This window comes from Pleurodeles waltl, chromosome 3_1 (assembly GCF_031143425.1).
Source record: "Pleurodeles waltl isolate 20211129_DDA chromosome 3_1, aPleWal1.hap1.20221129, whole genome shotgun sequence".
In the NCBI taxonomy this organism is placed as follows: domain Eukaryota; kingdom Metazoa; phylum Chordata; class Amphibia; order Caudata; family Salamandridae; genus Pleurodeles; species Pleurodeles waltl.
This window is the reverse complement of record NC_090440.1, coordinates 312574211-312593757: the sequence shown is the minus strand read 5'-3', so window position 1 is coordinate 312593757 and position 19547 is coordinate 312574211. Positions and strand designations below refer to the sequence as shown.

General features: G+C 46.6%; 1 protein-coding gene across 1 annotated transcript in view; it reads right to left on the bottom strand.

Moving 5' to 3' along the window:
- Positions 1-2630: 2630 nt before the first annotated feature.
- ATOSA (atos homolog A) overlaps positions 2631-19547 on the bottom strand; it is a 257996-nt gene continuing 241079 nt past the window's right edge. The window contains exon 12 of the mRNA XM_069222452.1: positions 2631-3240. Within this exon, the coding sequence (XP_069078553.1) occupies positions 3087-3240 (154 nt within the window). The 3' untranslated portion in view covers positions 2631-3086. The remainder of the gene's footprint in view (positions 3241-19547) is intronic.

Sequence of the window (19547 nt, the reverse complement as noted above, 5' to 3'; positions counted from 1 at the left end):
CATGCCACCGAACATATTTAATATAAATATACACACACACACTCCGAGCCCAACACTAAATGGCAGACGTATGGACAGCATGTGTATCTGCAGCTACACATGCCATCGAACACACACACACACACACACACACACACACACAAAGTTGTTATAATGTATTGGAACACAGGGTTGTTGTCTGTATGATGTGAGAAAGTGTGCCATTTTGATTGTTGTGCATGTATGCTAATTGTGATGCGCGGTGTTGGTGTCCATTGTTTTAACCTGTATTCAAATCTCCTCTAGCTGTTCCTGGTCCAAAGGACATGTGAACTCAACCTGTATGCCATGGAGTTCAACATCCCTCAAGGCATAACTGCTGCTGGGAACTGTGTACTAAACAGATTTATATCAGTTAACAGGCAAGAGTTCTAAAAGCCCAATTGCTGCACTGGAAATATCAGCACCAAATCATGTGCCTCAATGAAGTGGACCAGAAGATCAGGAGGACGACTTATGGAATCCATGGTGTGGTGCACATCCAGAGACCTACAAATCTCTGAGCAGTACTGTAGGAGGGCCTCTATTGGCTCCAGCTTGGCAGCAGCCAGTGGATATTGGTGATTCTGCTTCTTTTTTTTTACATTTTCTGCTTCCAGCTGGAGCCCGGTTATGCCTGGATATTGTGGGAGTAAAGGTACATGGGACCTGACAGCTATGCTTCCCAGTTCCAGTCTTAGCTTCCTGCATAGAAAAAGCTTAAAGCACAGATGTTGAAGAACCAATATGCTGTATGAACAGTGAGGAATGTCATTACAAATCTTTTGGATTACCAACATAATATATCTTGTGAAACTACTTCTGTTGTATTTCAAATAATTATAAAATCCCTTTAAATTATGATTAGACAGTTGCCAGGCTTATCAGGAAAGCATTCAAAATAGTTTTGAGCAGGGACTATGAGATCATTAATAGGAGAAGCTGGGGCTGCCTCTACTGCAAGTCTCTGTAGCCTCAGGAGCTGCTAAAGACTGGTCTTAGACAACTGCCCAAGGTAGAAGATGGACTTAACTTCTCAGTGGAATGGGATTGCGGCATTGCAACCAAAAGGAGAAACTGGCTCGATCCTTCAGCTCTTCCATGCCCAGACAAGAAGTAAGACTTCAATTAATGGTGCAATAAAGTCTTAGGAGCAGAAAGTATTGAAACCCAAGAATCTCATGACTAATACCTGGACCATTACTGAAGAGTTTCACTGAGGCAGTCGGGCAACAGGGAAGACTGCCTTGCAACCCAGTTCACTTACCTTCCCCATGGCTTTATGCATGACTTGTGTAGGACCAGTGAGGGTGACCTCCAAGAAGAAGCGGTTCCTGGCTGATAGAAAGGGTGCTTGTTTTTGCAAATGGTGCCACAGGCCCTGTACGTATCTCCAGATTATTGTTGCTGGTGATAAAATCAAGTCATTTTTGTGTCAGGCACCTTGCCACCCAGATAGCTCTAGAGGGATCTATGTTACAAATGGAAGGGCACCCAATAACCCCATGCAAGCTTGGGTAACAGAATCACCTGAAGTCAATGGCCAGCAAGGGGGTTATTCATAAAACAAAGTATACTTAAAACAAATATTTAGACATCTATAAAATATGAGGCAGTGAAAATAAACATAAGAATTAAACGCAATCAACTGTTTAACCGGATCAAAGCAAATACACAAATCAGTTGATATGGATAAACAAAAGCAATCATGGGTAACAGCAATTTTGAGGAAGGACAGCTGGTGTGTTTGATTCACAGCTGGCTAATGGTGTGAGGTCTTCCACATCATACTAGAGTGAGTTGATGCCTGACCAACATACAGCTTAAACTCTATATGTGAACTAAGTGTACTCTGTTTTATGAATGACCCTTTTGTTGGCCAGTGGCTAAATGGCCTACAAAGACCTTATACCCTTGTAGGCCATTTACCTTAGTTTATACTATTACCCAAGCTCAAAGGGGATATTGGTGTGCCTACTTCCCTCGTTCCTTCTTCTAGACGGACCTAGCAGTAATGGTAGAACAGAGTGCAGGAATGAACAGGGTGTATTTTCCACAGACAAGAAATAACAGTTATACAGGTCAGGTACTGTAAATGTACAATTGTATGAAACATGGCTTAAAGCTGAAAGAAAGGTGATTTGTAGAATCATGGAGGTAATATGCAAAACAAAAGACCATAATGACGAACAAAACCACAAATGCGACAAAAAGTGTCTGATTAACAATATATAGAAAAATGCGACTGAAAAGGGCACACATACATGCAGGAATATCACGATTCACATGACTTACACATACATACATATTACAGACCACACAGTTTGGACTGAAGCTAAACATCAAATGAATCAGATTTTGGCCTCACCACTAGGCTGCAGGAAAAGCCAAAAGTTGAGAATAGGAAAGGATCAGAATAATTATTTTTTTCAAACTATATGAAATAACATTTGCGTTGGGGTACTAACTACAGAGATTGCAGACGTATAAAGTAATTTGTTGCTTGCGTATAGCATAAATTATGTCTTTCCACTTTGGACGTTGAGGAGAGGTGCTTGAAATCAAGAATAACAATAATAATTCTTGCAGAGTACTAATGTCTTCCAAAATTTGTAAATTCAACATTAGTTTTAATAAATTAATTGCTTATCACGTAAAACATCACACAGGATTAAAGACCTCTGTATATATTTCAGATTTCAATATTATTAATGTCAAAAATACATTGTATGATTTTACATAGACATTGTGCTACATTAGAACACTATAGACAAACATGACTGTGTAATAATTGAAACATTAAATATTAAATAACAAAAAATAAAATAAAATGTGTAAACACTAAGCTAACAGGAAATGTTGCTATTGCAGCACACCCAATAAAGTGGTTTTACATAGTACAAAAAAGATTAGGACATATGTATTAATTTCCAGTCTACGAGGAATACACAAACCTCATTCAAGAAAACTTTCAGTAATTGGTCCATGATCGTGAGAGATTTAAGTTTCTCAGACCACATTTTGTTCTACCATTTGATTTGAAGACCTAACAGTATATTTGCTTCTTGTTAACATCTCGGAGAAAACTGAGGGTTTTTTGGAGATTCGGTGTAAGATTTCAGCTTATATGCAGCACCGCTGTCAACTTCCATGGACTTTCGAGAAAAAAGGAGCCTCACATCTCTGTGGAGGTAGATTTTACCAGATTTTGAACTCTGGAACCTAAAAATAACAAAATCAAAAATCAATGTAAAACTCATCTTTCAAATTAATGTATCAGCAACAGAATCTACCACAGATTAATCACGTAGTTGAGATTTGCACAATACAGGTCTGTAAACGTTACTTTTAGTTCGTACTTTGAAAATATTATCAAACATTTTAAAACGATAATGCAAACAGGATAAACTAAGAAAGCCTTTTCTTCAGGCAAAAATTTAAGTATGAGTAAAATGCAGGACTGTGTCCAAAATGAAAAGTAAAGAAAATCAGTGAACTCTTTGTGAAATTACTTGAAATGGAGTATGATGGAAACATAGCGGCAAACCCAAATATTTATAACCAATGTTAATTGTTAAGTGCCACTTGAAAATCATCCAGTATATGCCAAACTGAGTGAACTCACCAGTTATAAAACAGTCACTTGTTTGTATGAAGCGTTTCCTTCCTCCTAGAGTATTTCAGCTTTACAGTTCTGTTTGTGTATTATATTTATCTACATAACATAACATCTTACTGAGCTTTGGGGCTGAATATGAGCCTTTGGAAATTTAACGTGCATCTCAAGGTATGAACATGTGTTGGTTGAACCGTTTAAATCACAAGAATCTAAACCTTCAGAAAGAATAAACACTGCATATCATCACACAAGCTTGCTGTCTATTGTTCCAGAAAGATTAATTTTACTTACCTTCTCCAACGATCTTTCTGGTGGATACTCAATCTGGGTGAAGATTCCTTACCTTGTGAATATTCCCCAGATGGATCTGGAAATGCATTTCTGTGTGCCGATATGTGGCATCGTGTATCTCTGTGCCAACATTGTTCTGCTTCACAAGTGACGATCAGAGCCACATAAGTGTCACCCAAGTGCGCTGATGTCAGTTGCTTTCTAGGCTGTTCACATTCCCTCAGATGCCCAATCAGCAGACTGCAATGACCAGTGCGAACATTTCAAGGGTTAGGACCTTCTTAGATGGTTAACAAATCATGTTCACAGAATGGGGAGGTGGGAGAGTCCGTGAGGAATCTGCGGTTTGATAATCTACCAGAAAGATCATAACTAAAGGTAAATAATTTGTTCTGAGGGATGCTTCTAACACAGAACCCTCACCTTGTGAATCAATGCCATAGCCGTACCTCCAAAAGTGCAGGGATTGACTCAGACCAGAAAGTATTGCAGCACAGAGTGGGCAAAACGCCCCTCTTGACAGACCTGACTGTTGAGGCAGTAGTATTTTATCAACATGTGTTCAAATGCCCAGGACAGGCATTATGCCTGCTAATGCAGTGGTAACAACTTGGGCCCTGGTGGAGTGAGCCTGCAAGGTTTCTGAAGGCTGTGTATTCAACACTGCACAGCAAATCTTTATGCAGACAACAATCCATCAAGAGACAGTCAGTTCTTTTTATTTATTTATTTATTTTATTTTATTTGAGTTTTAACTGAGACATAGCATAGCCAGATAGACATTACATGGCAATCTCTTTGTAATGCGTTGAAACTAAAAAAGTATGTCAAACATCCCAAGCCCTCCCTCTCCACCCAAACCCCCATACAGCACCCATCAGCACACTGATCAATCCCTGAGTTCAGTTTTTTTAGCACCCTCATTTGTCTCTGGGGTCTCTCCTGTTACCTTGTGCAAAGGAGTATCTCCCTTATCCCTCATAAGTCCATAACCACCGGTCAACTATATCTCCAAGGAATAGTACGTCATCCATGCTCTCCATATCCTTTAGAACTTCCACGGGCATCCTCTATTTGTGTATGTCACTATGCCCCCATCATGAACCCGTCCATTCCCCTCCTCCATACCCCCACCGAAAAGCACTTCTCTGAGCCCCAAGGCGGGCTATATCCCTTTTGGCTACCATCAATCCCCGTCCACACAGCGTAAGCTTTCTACGGGGCAAGTCTATATCATTAGGTATTCCCAATAGAATGTACTTGGGAATCTAGGGGAATCTGGACCGACAGCACTCCCAACACCTTACTCCAAAACTCCTTAATCTTGGGACATTCCCATACAACATGAAAAAAAGGAACCTACATTACCACAACCTCTAATGCAGCCCGGGTGTCTCGCCTTCCCCATCAAATGTAGTCTTTGTGAGTCATAGTATACCCTATGTAGAATTTTAAACTGTATCAGCCACATCTCTGGGGAACATCAGTGCCGCCTCCCAGTCTATGTCTTCCATCGATCCCAATTCTGCCTCCCATTTATTACGCAGGTTTACCAGTGTATTTGGCATATTATTGTTCATAGTCTTATATATTAGGGATGTCGCCTTAGCATCTATCCCACCCATTAATAGTCTGCCCTCCAAAGGGGCGAACTCTGGTATTCCCTCTCCTGGGAGACCCTTCGCTTTCCATGCATGTCTCAGGCGAGTGCAGTAAAAATGCTGTGTGCTGCTCAGTGCATATTCCATTTGAATGGACTCAAAGGACATAGGGGGTCATTCTGACCCTGGCGGTAAAATCCGCCAGGGCCAACGACCGCGGGAGCACCGCCAACAGGCTGGCGGTGCTCCCATGGGCATTCTGACCGCGGCGGTACCGCCGGTTTCCCGCTGCCCTGGGGAATCCTCCATGGCGGCACAGCTTGCTGCGCCGCCATGGGGATTCCGACCCCCATACCGCCATCCTGTTCCTGGCGGTTTTGGCCCCTGGGGGGCCCCTGCAGTGCCCATGCCAATGGCATGGGCACTGCAGGGGCCCCCGTAACAGGGCCCCACAAAGATTTTCAGTGTCTGCCATGCAGACACTGAAAATCGCGACGGGTGCAACTTCGGAGCCGGCATCCTCATGGAAGGGTGTTTCCTGCTGGGCTGGCGGGCGGCCTTCTGGCGGTCGCCCGCCAGCCCAGCGGGAAAACCAGAATACCCGCAGCGGTCTTTTGACCGCGCAGCGGTATTCTGGCGGTTCCAGCCAGGCCGGCGGCTTCCGCCGCCAGCCGGGGTCAGAATGACCCCCATAATGTCTCCATCCTCCATCACGTCCCCGACTTTTGAAATGCCAATCCGGTCCCAACACTCAAAACCCTCCAATTTCTTAATTTCCTGCAGCCAGCCCCCCTCCCATAGTGGGGTCTATTTAGTGGGGCGTCAATGCCACCCCATCATCTTATTAGCTCTTGTCCAAGCCTTTAAGGCAGCCTGTGTAGCTGGAAGGAGATGTCTTCCACTTCCCTCATATAAGAATTGCATACACTACCTCCTATCCCACTGTAACAGAAGGAGGGGTGGTCCTCCGATGCAAATAACCAATCGTTAATATTGACAAGGTGCGCCGCTCAGTAGTATGCCTCTATATTTGGCAAGGACAACCCCCCTGCGTATTGATTGCGTTGCAGCGTCTTAAGAGCTATTCGTGGATGTTTTTACCCTCCCAGAGGAAGGGGCGCATATCACGTTCTATGGCCCTGTACAGGCTTGGGGGGATCTGACAGTATTTGTTTTGTAGAACATATAGGAGCTTTGGTAAAGGAATCATTTTAATCATTGCCACTCGCCCCATCAATGTAAGAAGCAGTGTTTTCCATCTGTCAAAGTCCGTCCTACATTCCTTCAACACCCTCCCCAAGTTACGAGCATGGCATCTGTCAGCTTCATGTGTCACGTAGATGCTAAGATATGTGAAGCCCTCGCCTGTGCACTGCAACCGCATCGGCAATGGGGGCAGCAATGTATCCCCTCTCGGTGCATAAAGAATCGATTTATCCCAGTTAATACAGTATCCTGAGTATCTCCCGTATCCCTCAATCAGGAGAAAAAGCCTCGGGAGGCACACCTCTGGGTGGGTGATGTACAGGAGGCCATTGTCCGCATATAAGGAAATATGTCCCTCTTTCTCTTCCTCCTCTCTTAGTCTAAAACCATAGAAGTCTGAGCAGGTGCGGATTCAACACGCTAGGGATTCCAAAGTAAGGGCGAACAAAGGGGGGACAGTGGGCATCCCTGTCTCGTGCCCCGTGCAATGGGGAATTCAGAGGACAGGACTCCATTTACCCTCACCGCCGCCACCGGATTGCAGTAAAGCAGGCATACCCACCCTCTATATTTTGGACCGAAACCAAATCGTGTCAGCGTAGCTTCCAAGAAGGGCAATGCACCGCATCAAAGGCCTTCTCCGCATCTAGGACTAGGAACAGGTGAGGTTCTGGACGGTCCATGATAGTGGCCAGCCACACATGCGCCAGTCTCAGGTTATGTCTTGTGGATGGTCCTGGCATAAAGCCAGTCTGGTCCATGTGAACTAATGGAGAGATAACACCCAACATTCGGGTTGCCAACACTGTGGCCAAAACCTTCACTTCCACGTTTAGCAGGGATATCGGTCTGTATGATGCACACCTCCATTTGGGTCTCCCTTCTTTGTATATCACTGCTATCTCAGCCCTCCTTAGGTCAGGGGGTAGAACTCCCTGCTCACAAGCCTCCAAAAACATATTTAACCCCTTCGCTGCCAAGCCTTTTCCCCCTCTTGTGCGAGCCTTTTTTTAATGGATCAAATCTGTTTATTATTTTTAAAAGCATTGAAACATATAAGTACAGAATATGGAATGTAAGTACAGTACATCCCAATACAATAAATGGTATACATCTCCGCTGCAGAGGCTACAAATCCACTGACAAAAATCTTCTAGGCTAACTCTGGATCTGGCTCAGAGTCTCACTACTAGTCTCTTCTTGGTAATAGAATTAGCATGCGGAGCGCATCTAAAAGTCTTCCAGACTGCGAGTCCCGTATATAAAAACCAAACAAACATACAAATAAAGTAAAACACATTAACAATGCTCCCCCACACCGTCCGTGTCATCCTCCTATCTTTCCACCACTCCATCTTACTCCCACCAAATCACAGCCCCCTGAAATCTCTCAATAAAGCATTCCAGTCAGGGTTCAAGTCAGCCTCAGGACTCTCAAATAAGCTGGGCATGTCAACTCCGTAAATTCTGCAGATAGAATCTGCAGAAATGGCTTCCATAATTCATTCAATTCCCCCATCCGCTGCTGCGAGGCCAGTGTGAGTTTCTCCATGGCAAGGATAAACCAGAGTTTCTGGAGCCACGCATTGCGCGTCTGGACCCTATCCGTACCCCACATGGTTAGGATCAGTTGTAGGGCTGCGTTAAGTGCCAGAGCCATCTGTCTCCCCCTCAACGACCTCAATGGAAAGGTAAGGGGATTAGGCAACCCCAGCAAGATGTATGATAGAAATCTGGGGATCCTAGTGTGGAACGCTATGTCAATCTCATCAATAATGCCCTCCCTATAGCGATGAAGTTTGGGACAGTGCCACAGCAGATGCACAAGTGTGCCCGTGCCTCCACACCTCCTCCAACAGAGGTCAGATTTAACAGGGTCCCATGCGTGTATACGCGCCGGAGTGTAGTACCAGTAGGAGGCCACCTTATATGACGTCTCTGTCCCCGCTGCGTTATAGGCTGTGTAATGTATTCTGTAGAAAATACTGTCCCATTCCTCATCCGAGAACTCCCTCTCCCATCGCAACTGTCCTCTAGTCCTAGGCGGGCGCTGTTCCCCCTGTAAAAACCGATAAAGTTCTGAGATGACCCCTTTATCATCTTTCTTTAACAGGAGCCATTTCTCGAATGGCGTAAGAGGTCTATCTATTAACGCTCTGTTTGCCGGTTGCAAAGCCCAGTGCCGTATCTGATAATACATCAATCTATCTGCCTCCGTCAAGCCATACGCTTCCCTCATCTGTTCAAAAGACAGGACCCCTTGTTCGTCGAAGAGACCTCCCACCCTTTTACAGCCCCCCTCGTACCAGCGTCTCAGAGCCTCCAGCCGAAGCCCAGGCTCAAAGTCAGGGTTTGCGCCTATGGGGGGGGTCATCGGGGATGGAAAGGACGTCAAGCCGGATTGACTGGCCACTGTGTCCCATGTGCGCAGCGTAACCCCTGTGACTGGGGAGGAATAAAGTCCGGCTGCCCTATGCAGGCGTCGGAGCCATGGCTCCTTCCATATATGCAAGCCCGCTACTGCCTGATCCATGAAGCACCAATGTTTCTCAGTGAGCGGGCGATTCCACTCTGAAAGAAAGCGCAGCTGTCTCGCCTGAAAGTAACGCTGAAGGCAAGGGATCGCTAAACCTCCCCCACTCTTAGGACGGTACAGCACTCGTAGTGATAGCCGCGCCGGCAGCCCCGCTCATATAAACTTCAGAATCGCTGATTGAAGAGTAGCTATCGTTCTCGAGGCGGATTCAGCGGAAGCACCTGAAACACATAAAGGATGCGCGGCAAGATTGTCATCTTCACCGCCGCCACTCTACCCAGCCAAGACAGTTTATGCCTCCCCACGATTCCAAGTCCCGCTGAACTTCACGAACTAGCGTCGCATAATTCAGGCTCGCTGTCTTAGCGGCTGAGGCCGCTAGCTCAACTCCTAAATAGGGGAGACTCGAGGACGACCAGAGAAAGGGGTAGCTAGCTCTCAGGTCTGCCTCATGATCCGGACTCACCGACAAACCGAGAGCCTAAGACTTCTGCATATTAACCCGAAATCCCGAGTCTTGACCAAACTCGACTATTATCTCCATAAGCGCCGGCAGTGAGGTCGCGGGCTCCGCCAGAGTATGGATCACATCATCTGCATAGAGGGTGATGAGATGGTGGTCTCCGCCAAACTTCACACCTGAGACCAAGGGACTGTCCCGCAACCTCTGCGCAAGGAGCTCCATATATAGCGCAAATAAAAGGGGGGAAAGCGGGCATCCCTGTCTGGTCCCGCCTCCCACTGGGAAGGGCAGGGAAAGCACCCCATTAACTCGAACCGCCGCCATGGGCGACCGATAAGCACAACTGATCCAAGACCTGAAAACGGGGCCCAGCCCAAATCGCTTCAACACCTTAAATAGATAGGGCCAATGATCCCTATCAAACGCTTTTTCAGCGTCAATAGAGAGGAAAAGCGCCTCCCTGTGGGAGCGATCCGTTTTATCCAACAGGTGCAGGATCCGCTTCGTATTGTCACTGTATTGTCGGCTTGGTATAAAACCTGATTGATCCGGATCAATAAGACCCGGCATATAGAAATTAAGGCGGGAAGCAAGAATGCCAGTGAACAACTTGGCATCTATATTCAGGAGCGAGATCGGCCTATATGAGGCACACTCCTCTGGATCCTTACCCGGTTTATATATAACTACAATAGTAGCTTCCAACATACTAGGTGTCAGAGCTCCCGTCGTCCGAAGAGAGTTAAAAAGACGCACCAGAAGCGGAGCGAGTTCCACGCAAAAAGTCTTATAGAATAGGGCCGTAAACCCATCAGGGCCAGGGTCTTCCCAACTTTTAGTCGAGAAATTGCCTCCCAGCGAAAAACAAGGCGGAACGGGTGGCCCCACTATTGATGTGCATTCTCGGCAGACACAGATCTAACCAGTTTTCTTTCCACTATTTAAAAAGACATTGAGTCACCTCCAGGTGGAAATGCCATTTGTGATCCACTAGGCACCAGCAGCTGAGTTTGAAATCCAAGATAGAGGCTGAAACATCGGTATCATAGCCTGAATGTTCTTGCTGCTCTGGAGGATAAGCCTGAAAATGCACTGTGTCCAGACCAGTTCTAATGAAAGAGAGCATCTGAGAGGGCCTTCTGTTTGCCAATATTGAACCTCAGCAATTTCAGAAGGTTCATCGTAGTCTTGAGGCAGAGACTACTGTCTGGTGCGAGCCTGTCTTCAACAGCTTATTTCGGAGGTACGGAAAGACTGCAACCCCAGATCTCCACAGATGAGCTTCATCACCCCCACTCATGAACAATCAAATGGCGCTTTAAGGCCAGGAAAGGGAGCACATCAAAAAGAAAATGCTCTTGGCCTACCATGTACTGCAGGTAACGTCTACAGACAGGCAGGACAGGGATGTGGAAATAGGTGTCCTACAAGTCCAACGCTTCTACCCAGTCTACCGGATTTAGGACAGACAGCATCTTGAATTTTAACATTTTTAAGGAAGAGTTTGAGAAGGTGCAGGTCTAGGATAGGACAAAGGACTCCGTACTTCTTGGGCTTCAGAAAATAGCAACCACTACCTACTTCAGATGTGGGAACCTTTTCTATAACCCCCTTGGCCACGAGAGCTAACACTTCCCGACGGATCAGAGAGGTGGTCCTCCATCAGCTTCTCGCAAGTGGGTGGCATTGGAGGGCATGGTCACAAACTGGAGGGAATAGCCCCTTTGGACGAACTGCAAAACCCAATGGTGGGATGTTACTGACCTACAGTGGTGCAGGTGTTAGCATACCCTGACCGCCCACTGGATGTCCATGACGGCTGGAGGGCAAGCTAAAGGGGTTTGGAGGCTGTGTCTGCCGGTTGTGTGGTGGTGGACTGGAATGACTTCTGGCATCCTGTCCCACGTGGTCTGTGTGAATGGCATCCTTGGCCTTTAAACGATCGAGAATTTTGCTGGCTGTGGTAGCTGGGAGTGTAGAGACGCTGTAAGAAATCCCTATCCATGGCCACGAAAGAGGCGGAAGGCAGAGGACCTGGTTGTGGCCCTACTGTCCTTGAAGTTCTTCAGCATTGAGGCCACTTTCTCACCAAACAGATGGGAGCCATCACAGGGTATGTTCATAAGAAAAGCTTGGACAGACTGGGTGTGGTGGGTAAGTGCCACTGACGAGAAACTCGCTCAGCCTAGCGAGTCAGTTGTGTCCAGCTCCCATCTTATGGTTAACTCCCATCAGCAACTGCCTGAGAGAGTATGGCTCAGGCCTCCTCCAAGGCCATGGCCAGCAAGTGCACAACAAAGTCTCAGATCTTATGGGAGTATCGGTTCAAGAGGCATGAGGTGTTCACGGACCGAAATGCTAGGCTGGCGGAGCAGAAAATCCTCTTCCTGAAGGTATCCAGCCTGTTGGATCCCCTATCCATTGGGGTGGTAAGGAATGGCTAGGTTTAATTTTGGACATGGATGCTTGGACTGCCAAGCTCTCTGAGGTAGTCGACTGTGTGAGGACACTAGGGTCCCCTGTGGCTGGGCAATGGCAGTGAGCAATCGTCCTATGCCCTGTGCAGGGCTTGGACCAGGTCTCAAGAAAGGCCTCTGTAAGGGCTTCATTAAATGGGAGTAATGGTTCTGTGGGGGCAACTTTCAGCTGCAGCATTTCCATCAAGATGTTTATCATGATTGCCACTGAGGGCAGCACAGGGTCCTGGACCTCAGCCACCTGCCTAACCACCAAACGAATGAGGCACTGCCCTCCGTAGCCACGGAAGGGGAGAGACTAAGCCAGTGCCTGGGGAGGTGGCCAGGCCACTGGCATCCCACCAGATCCTCATACCAGGTGTCATCAGGATCTTCTGTTTGATAGACTCTCATCACCCAATCCAGGTCTCTCATAGCATGAAGGCACTAAATCGATATGGGGAGTTTGCCCCGGGTTGGCGGCAGAGGCGGCACTGGACAACGCCCATCCAGTTCAATATCAGAGTTGGGAAAGATTATGGGGGCAGCATCACCACTGGCCATCAGTGGTGCTGTGGGCATTGGCACTGGAGCAGGCGCTGGGGAAGGTCAAGGTCATTTGATCGGTACTGCTCTGGATCTGTCAATGGATCCCTGGTGTCTGACTGACACCAAAGGTGAACCCCCAGCCGAAGACCAGTAGGGGTCCCTCATGGAACTGAAGATAAAGTGCACGGCCTCATAAAATTGTTTCAGTTGGGCGGGGATTGCTTGGGTTCCCAGAAACTCAGGAAAGCACAGACACGGTCAAGACACAGACTCCACCACAGAGCTAGGCCTTGAGTGCTGATGGCCATGTGACTCGTCTGAAGTCTTGAGTGGGATGATGATCGCCAGGTTCCACTTTGCAAACAATCTTGGGAACTTGGTTGCTATTGAGATTTGGAGTGTCACAGAGTCATTTGACGTTAGGCAGAGAGGTGCTTGAGAGACCGCTCCTTCAGCACCTTGGTATGTATAGTCTGGCATGTCTTGCCGTCATGATCTAGCTCAAGGTAAAAGAGGCAAACCAAATGCAGGTCTGTCACCAGTATCTGACGATGATAAAACCTGCTTTTCTGGTGGAAATCCTAAACACCAGGAGACAAAGTCTCAAACATTCTTTGACAAAAGGTCAAGAAAAGGTCATTCAAAAAGGGACTAGGGGTAGGTCTTCCTGGATCTGTGCTGACTGGTGCACACAGAAAACAACTGAAGTTAGCAGGCTGCATTGGTAATTATACAAGTACTGCGCACGTCACTTCCAGCAAGAATGGCGCCATGTGATGCCAAATGACACCACCAACTGATGCGCCGGGGTACTGCTCACCAAACGTTTCTGAATCCAGTCTAACGCATGGGGAATATTCTAAGGTAAGGAATTCTATCAGATATCCCTTTCCATGTGTGCCCTATCCTTCCTTAGGCAAATACATACCTGGGTTGGATTTCATGTTACATATATACAATGTGGAAGATCACAAAAACACAAAACAGGCTGAGTTAACATTTTTAAATGTATCTTTAAGTGGGTTATGCAGTCCCACCCTCTGTTATGCTGGATTCTGGTTATTTTTTTAGGATAAAATATTACTGAGCAGTTTCTGTATTATAGAATTATCTTGACATTTTTCAATAGAAATGATTTTTTTAAAGTAATAAAATGTGTGAATACTATAGTAGTAGCTATTATCAGGAATTCTTAATTTTATTTTTGAACCTTTTGTAGATGTAGACTCCAGAATTGGACACTGCACTCTAAGTCCTAACAACAGATTACATAGGACATAATGTTTTTTTTTACCGTATAGCACAGAGGTGTTTGCACCCATCCACATATTTTTCATGCTGTCCCAGGTTAGGCATGAGCAGTTTACCTTGAACTGCTTTTTAGTATTCAAAACCTTTTTAAGTAGTGCTAGATCGCAATGAGCAAAACATGGACTAGACACACTGCTCACGTCCAATATAGGATAAAGTGAAGGTAATGCATGAGGCGTTCATTCTTGATAGTACTGAAGCCCTACTATCAATTGTCAGGTGGACATTGGGTTACAGAGATACTAGATGGGCACCATTCTGCTACATCGCTATGCTGCAATGTCATACTGGCTGCAAAAAATTAAGTAAATAAAAAACATAATGCCACGCCTAAGTATGATGGACTCCAAAATGCTCTCTCCCTCATCTTTTTACTGGCCTGAACTTCTCTTGTCCAAAATTCAAGTCTTTACACTTCACGGACTTGAATGCAAGTATCAACTCTATGACAGGTTTCACTGATGGTGTAGGAAATGTGAAATTTGAATATGCAAAATGCAACAACAGACACTGGCAGAAAGCACTACACAGTTGAAAGTAGTGGAAGAACATTGTTGGACGAAATCTGATACAGGCTGGAATAAGGTTAAGATTTCACTTGAGGATTTAACAGAATAAGTAATTTGAAAGGGTTACAGTTAAAGACCAATTTGTGTATAATATGCATGAAGGAATTTAGGATCTTAACACACAGGTTTACTGGCACATACTTTGCGTTTTCAAATAGATGGTAACCTGATTAGACAATGTGTGCAGGAAATCTAATCAGTTCAGACTATATGCAGATCTTAGGTTTGATAAAGCACATGTTATTAAAGCGGTGTTTACCAAAAGTAGGCATGCTTTCAGGAAAAAGAATGGTTAGTTTACCAAGCATTGATAAAGCTACAATGAAGAATGTGTAGGGGATTAGGTCAGAGTTTGGGCTTACAGGGTCACAGGTGTACTACTGTTTTTTAATTTTCAATCTGTAACTGACAAGTCAATTATTATTTGCTGTCCTCCTATAAAGGATGTGTAGTAATTTAGGTTAAAGTTGAGGGTCATCGGGTCACAGGTGGCATGATGTTTTTGCACAACTAGTGCACAACTATGTAGTAATTCACTGTTTGATGTTCTGTACTAAAGCACTACGTGGTTTTGTATATAAGAAACTGTGTGGAACAGCAGATCAAGACTGACTGCCTGCCTGTGAGGAGTGTTGATCTTCCTGTTGCAACAGCAAAGAGCTGTCTTTACACTGCTAAAGAGCAGTCTGTCTTTTTTCCATTTTCTACATTTTGGAATTGCTCTGTAACTCTGACATCTGCTATGTGGCAACGCTTTCCGGCCAGGTCCTTCTAGCATTTCTATTGAAACCACCAAGAATGGACCATAGCACTAATTCTTCTGGCAATTTTATTGCCAATAAAATTAATTGTCATTGTGTTTGGCAAGTGCATTTGTAAAATGGAAATTCATATTTAGGTAAAAAAGGATAAAAGCGGAATTGGTAACATAAGACCTAAAGCAATGTAGACACCCATCAGGAGCACTTTCAGAATCAAGCCTCTGCTCTAAGAAATAGAAACATGCAATTGCAACTCAAATGGGTTTTGAATGCCAACTTCTTGTGGGCTGTTCCTAAAAATAGGACACCAATGCTTTCAGGAAAAATGCCCACAATGCTTAGCCACTAGATTGGGTTGGTTCAGCTTTCATTTTGGCTTGCAGTCTTCCAGTGTATGTTAGGATATTTCAGGTTTTTAGGCACTCAATTAAGGGCAGGAAAGATGAGGTGTGGCCCAGATTGTGAATTACAAATGAATCACACCTAACATGCACCATGAGTAATCAAGTTTGAAACTGCATTTGCTGTAGTAAACGTCTTAAGGTGGCAGGAGTAATAGGGCAGGCTTATATCATTTGCAAGGGAAAAAAAATTAAACAGGTTATACCAACTGCATAAAAAACTGCAGGACAGGTCAATTGGCCAAAGAGGGGACTCCACACTTCAATAGGTTTTCAAAATTATTGATTTAAAATATGCAATATGTGGGGACACTGGCAGTGAAATGTCCAAGATGACAAAACACAGACCAAGGGTCTTCTGTTTCATTTTAATGAAACCTGATGAAAGTGGCAAACCTGTGGAGTTGCAAGCTCACAGCCTCGTTCCAGGATCCAATCAACTTGTGTGTATGGGTTGGCAGGTAGACTGGATGTGCAAGTTGTTGCTTCAATCAGTACTTACTTTGGAACAGTACTTGAGTGAGAATTTAGAAATGAAAAATATGACACTAGCGTAAGACAAATACATTGTGCCTCTGGGGACCCTCTTCGTCAGATCACATTAATATACATAGATGCATTCACCAAAAATCAAAGGAACTATGTACGTTTATAACTCGGCTAATCTCCTTCCACCCTCTACAAAATACAAGCTGGCCTCAGTGAGATAAGTTCCCTGACTTTAGTCAGATAGGGAGTGTGGACACAGTCGGTGCATCCTGAATCAGAAGTGTTAGCACTAGTTCTACACATCTACAAATGTAAATGCAACCTCACTGACCTGGTCGACTTCACTGGGCAACCTCACTGACCTGGTCAGTGAACTGCTTTGCCTCCACATAGCTCCACCACTAAGTGGAAGCACGTCCTGTCTTGACCTCTGACCTCGGTCAGAAGTTTGAGGCCCTCCTCCACCGCAGGCTTCTGCCTGTGCCTCATCCCTGGTGCCTAGTGGGAGAGCTCTGTTTTTCTGCTGGGCTGCCCTCTGCCCCTTTTCTCCTTTTTCTTAGTGTGCTGTCTTTGTGCCTTTCACGCCTGCGCTTTCCTCTTTCTTTGCCTGTTTCTCTTTTCTCTTTTATTGTGCTGTCCCTGTGCCTTTTTTGCTTATACGCTTCTTTTCCTCCTCACTCCTCGCATTCTCCGTGCCACCCGCTGCAGCCCTGTCCCCCTCCTCTCTCGCTTTCTCATCGACGCGGCTGCCTGGGTGGCCTGCCCCCTTTTTTGTGTCGTTCCTGCCTCCCAGCTGTCCTCTCCCCCCCTACTTAATGGCATCCGCGCCCGTCCGCGACCTGACCTGACCGTGCCCAGCGCCAGGACCCCTGGACCTCCCACCCTCCACCGCTACACACCTGCATCACTCATCGCTCTCAACCCGGGACACGACAACAACCGTAAGCAGGCATCACCAAGCAAGACCAAGGGACCCTTCACCTGTTGCCACTGCAAATTCACCAGCCTCAGTCACTCAAGCCCCCCCGAGGACCTACAAAGCAGGACAGAGCCTCTGAGTTATCCTGATCAACACTCGCTCCATCCACAGGCACGCCATTGAATTCTGGAACCTCATCGACACCACATCCCCGGATGTCACTTTCTCACAGAAACATGGCTTAACCCCTCCTCGGCTCCAGATATTGTCATCGCCATCCCTGAAGACTACAAGATCTGCAAAGAGTGCACGAACTGCCCCAGGGAAGGCATCGCCATTGTCCACAAAAAGCCACTACACCTCGCCACCAGCACCGAAGACTGCACAACCAACATGAAACTCCTCCACTTCCAGATTGGAACAAACCCCCACACCACTCTGCAGGGCACCCTCATCTACAGGCCGCCACCCCCCCCTTTTTTGTGACACCATCGCTGACCTAGCCACCACCCACGCTCTTACATCCAAGGACTACATCCTACTGGGGGACCTCAGCTTCCACCTGGAAAACCCAAACAACAAAAACTCCACCACCCGGATCAAAAACCTTGCCAACCTTGGACTCAAGCAACTCGTCACCGCACCCACTCAACTCACCCGGTTACACACTGGACCCCATTTTCTCCACCAGCAACCACATCTCCATCAGCCACACCACCGAACTCCAATGGACGACCACCACTGCATTCACTTCACCTTCAACAACCCCATTGGTCGACACCACGCTCGCAAACTTCCCACCGGAAACTGGAACAAGGTCACTAAAGCCCAGCTCACCACCTGCCTCAATGCAGCGCTTCCCAAGCCAAAGACGACAACACTGCTGCACGCAACTTTCACAAATGGATCACCGACTGCGCCAACACCCTCGCCCCCCTCAAGACACCCCACTACAAAGGCACAGTCAAGAAAGCAAACTGGTTCTCCCCTGCACTCAAAGAATCGAAGCAGGTCTGCAGACGTCTAGAGAGGAAATGGCGCACCGACAAGATTCTGGCAAATCGTGAAACCTTCAAAAACGCCATCAAACTGCACCACCAGCTCATTAGGACCACCAAAAAACTCGCCCTTCAACAAAGCATCAATAAAAACTTCAAGGAACTTTTTACCGTCATCAAAGAGTTCACCAACCCAACTTCAACTTCACCCGGTCGCAAGAACTCTGCACAAACCTCACCAACTACTTCCACTGCAAGATCGCAGACATTTATGACAGCTTCACCACCCAGAGCCCCCCAACACGAGACTCACCACCAGCCCGTTGACTGAAGCATCACCACGCCCCCACCCTCCTCTGCTGGAGCAACATCATCGATAATGAGGCCCGCAACATCATGGCAACCATCCACTCAGGAGCACCCACCGACCCCTGCCTTTACCACATCTTCAACAAAGCCAGCGACATAATTGCATCCAAACTCCGACATACCATCAACAGCTCCTTCGAAACTGCCATCTTACCAGAGAGTTGTAAACACACTGAGATCAAACCTCTTCTGAAGAACCCCACCGCCGACCAGACAGACCTCAAGAACGACTGGCCCATCTCCCTGCTCCCCTTCCCGGCCAAAGTAATCGAGAAAGCAGTCAACAAACAACTGAATGCCTTCCTGGAAGACAACAACATCCTGGACTCCTCTCAGTCAGGATTCAGAAGCCAACATAACACCAATACCGCCCTCCTCGCCGCCACAGATGACATCCACACCCTCCTAGACCGATGCGAAACGTCGCCCTCATCCTCCTGGATCTTTCTGCCGCCTTCGACACAGACTCCCATGACACACCACGCTATGCACCTGTCTCCATGACGCTGGCATCCGAAACTCAGGTCTGCAATGGCTCTCCTCGTTCCTCACCGGCAGAACACAGAAGGTCGGACCCCCACTACCCCCCTTTCTCTCTTAAGCCACCAAGATCAGCTGCAGTATCCCCCAAGGATCCTCGCTGAGTCCCATCCTCTTCAACCTCTACATGACCCCACTGGCCACCATTGTCAGAAGCCACGGGCTCAACATTGTCCCCTACGCCAACGACCCCCAACTGATAGTCTCCCTCTCCAACAACCCGACCACTGCCAAGAACAATCTCCACAAAGGAATGAAATCCTCTGCTCCACATCCTCTGCCTCGAAAGATTCCTGGTGGCCCACCGCCCTCGGAAACGCCCCAACCCCCACCGACCACGCCCGCAACCTCGGCGTCATCTTAGACTCATCGCTCTCAATGGATCAATAGGTGAGCGCTGTTGTATCGGGTTGCTTTCAAACCCTGTGCATGCTTCTTAAAATCTACAAGT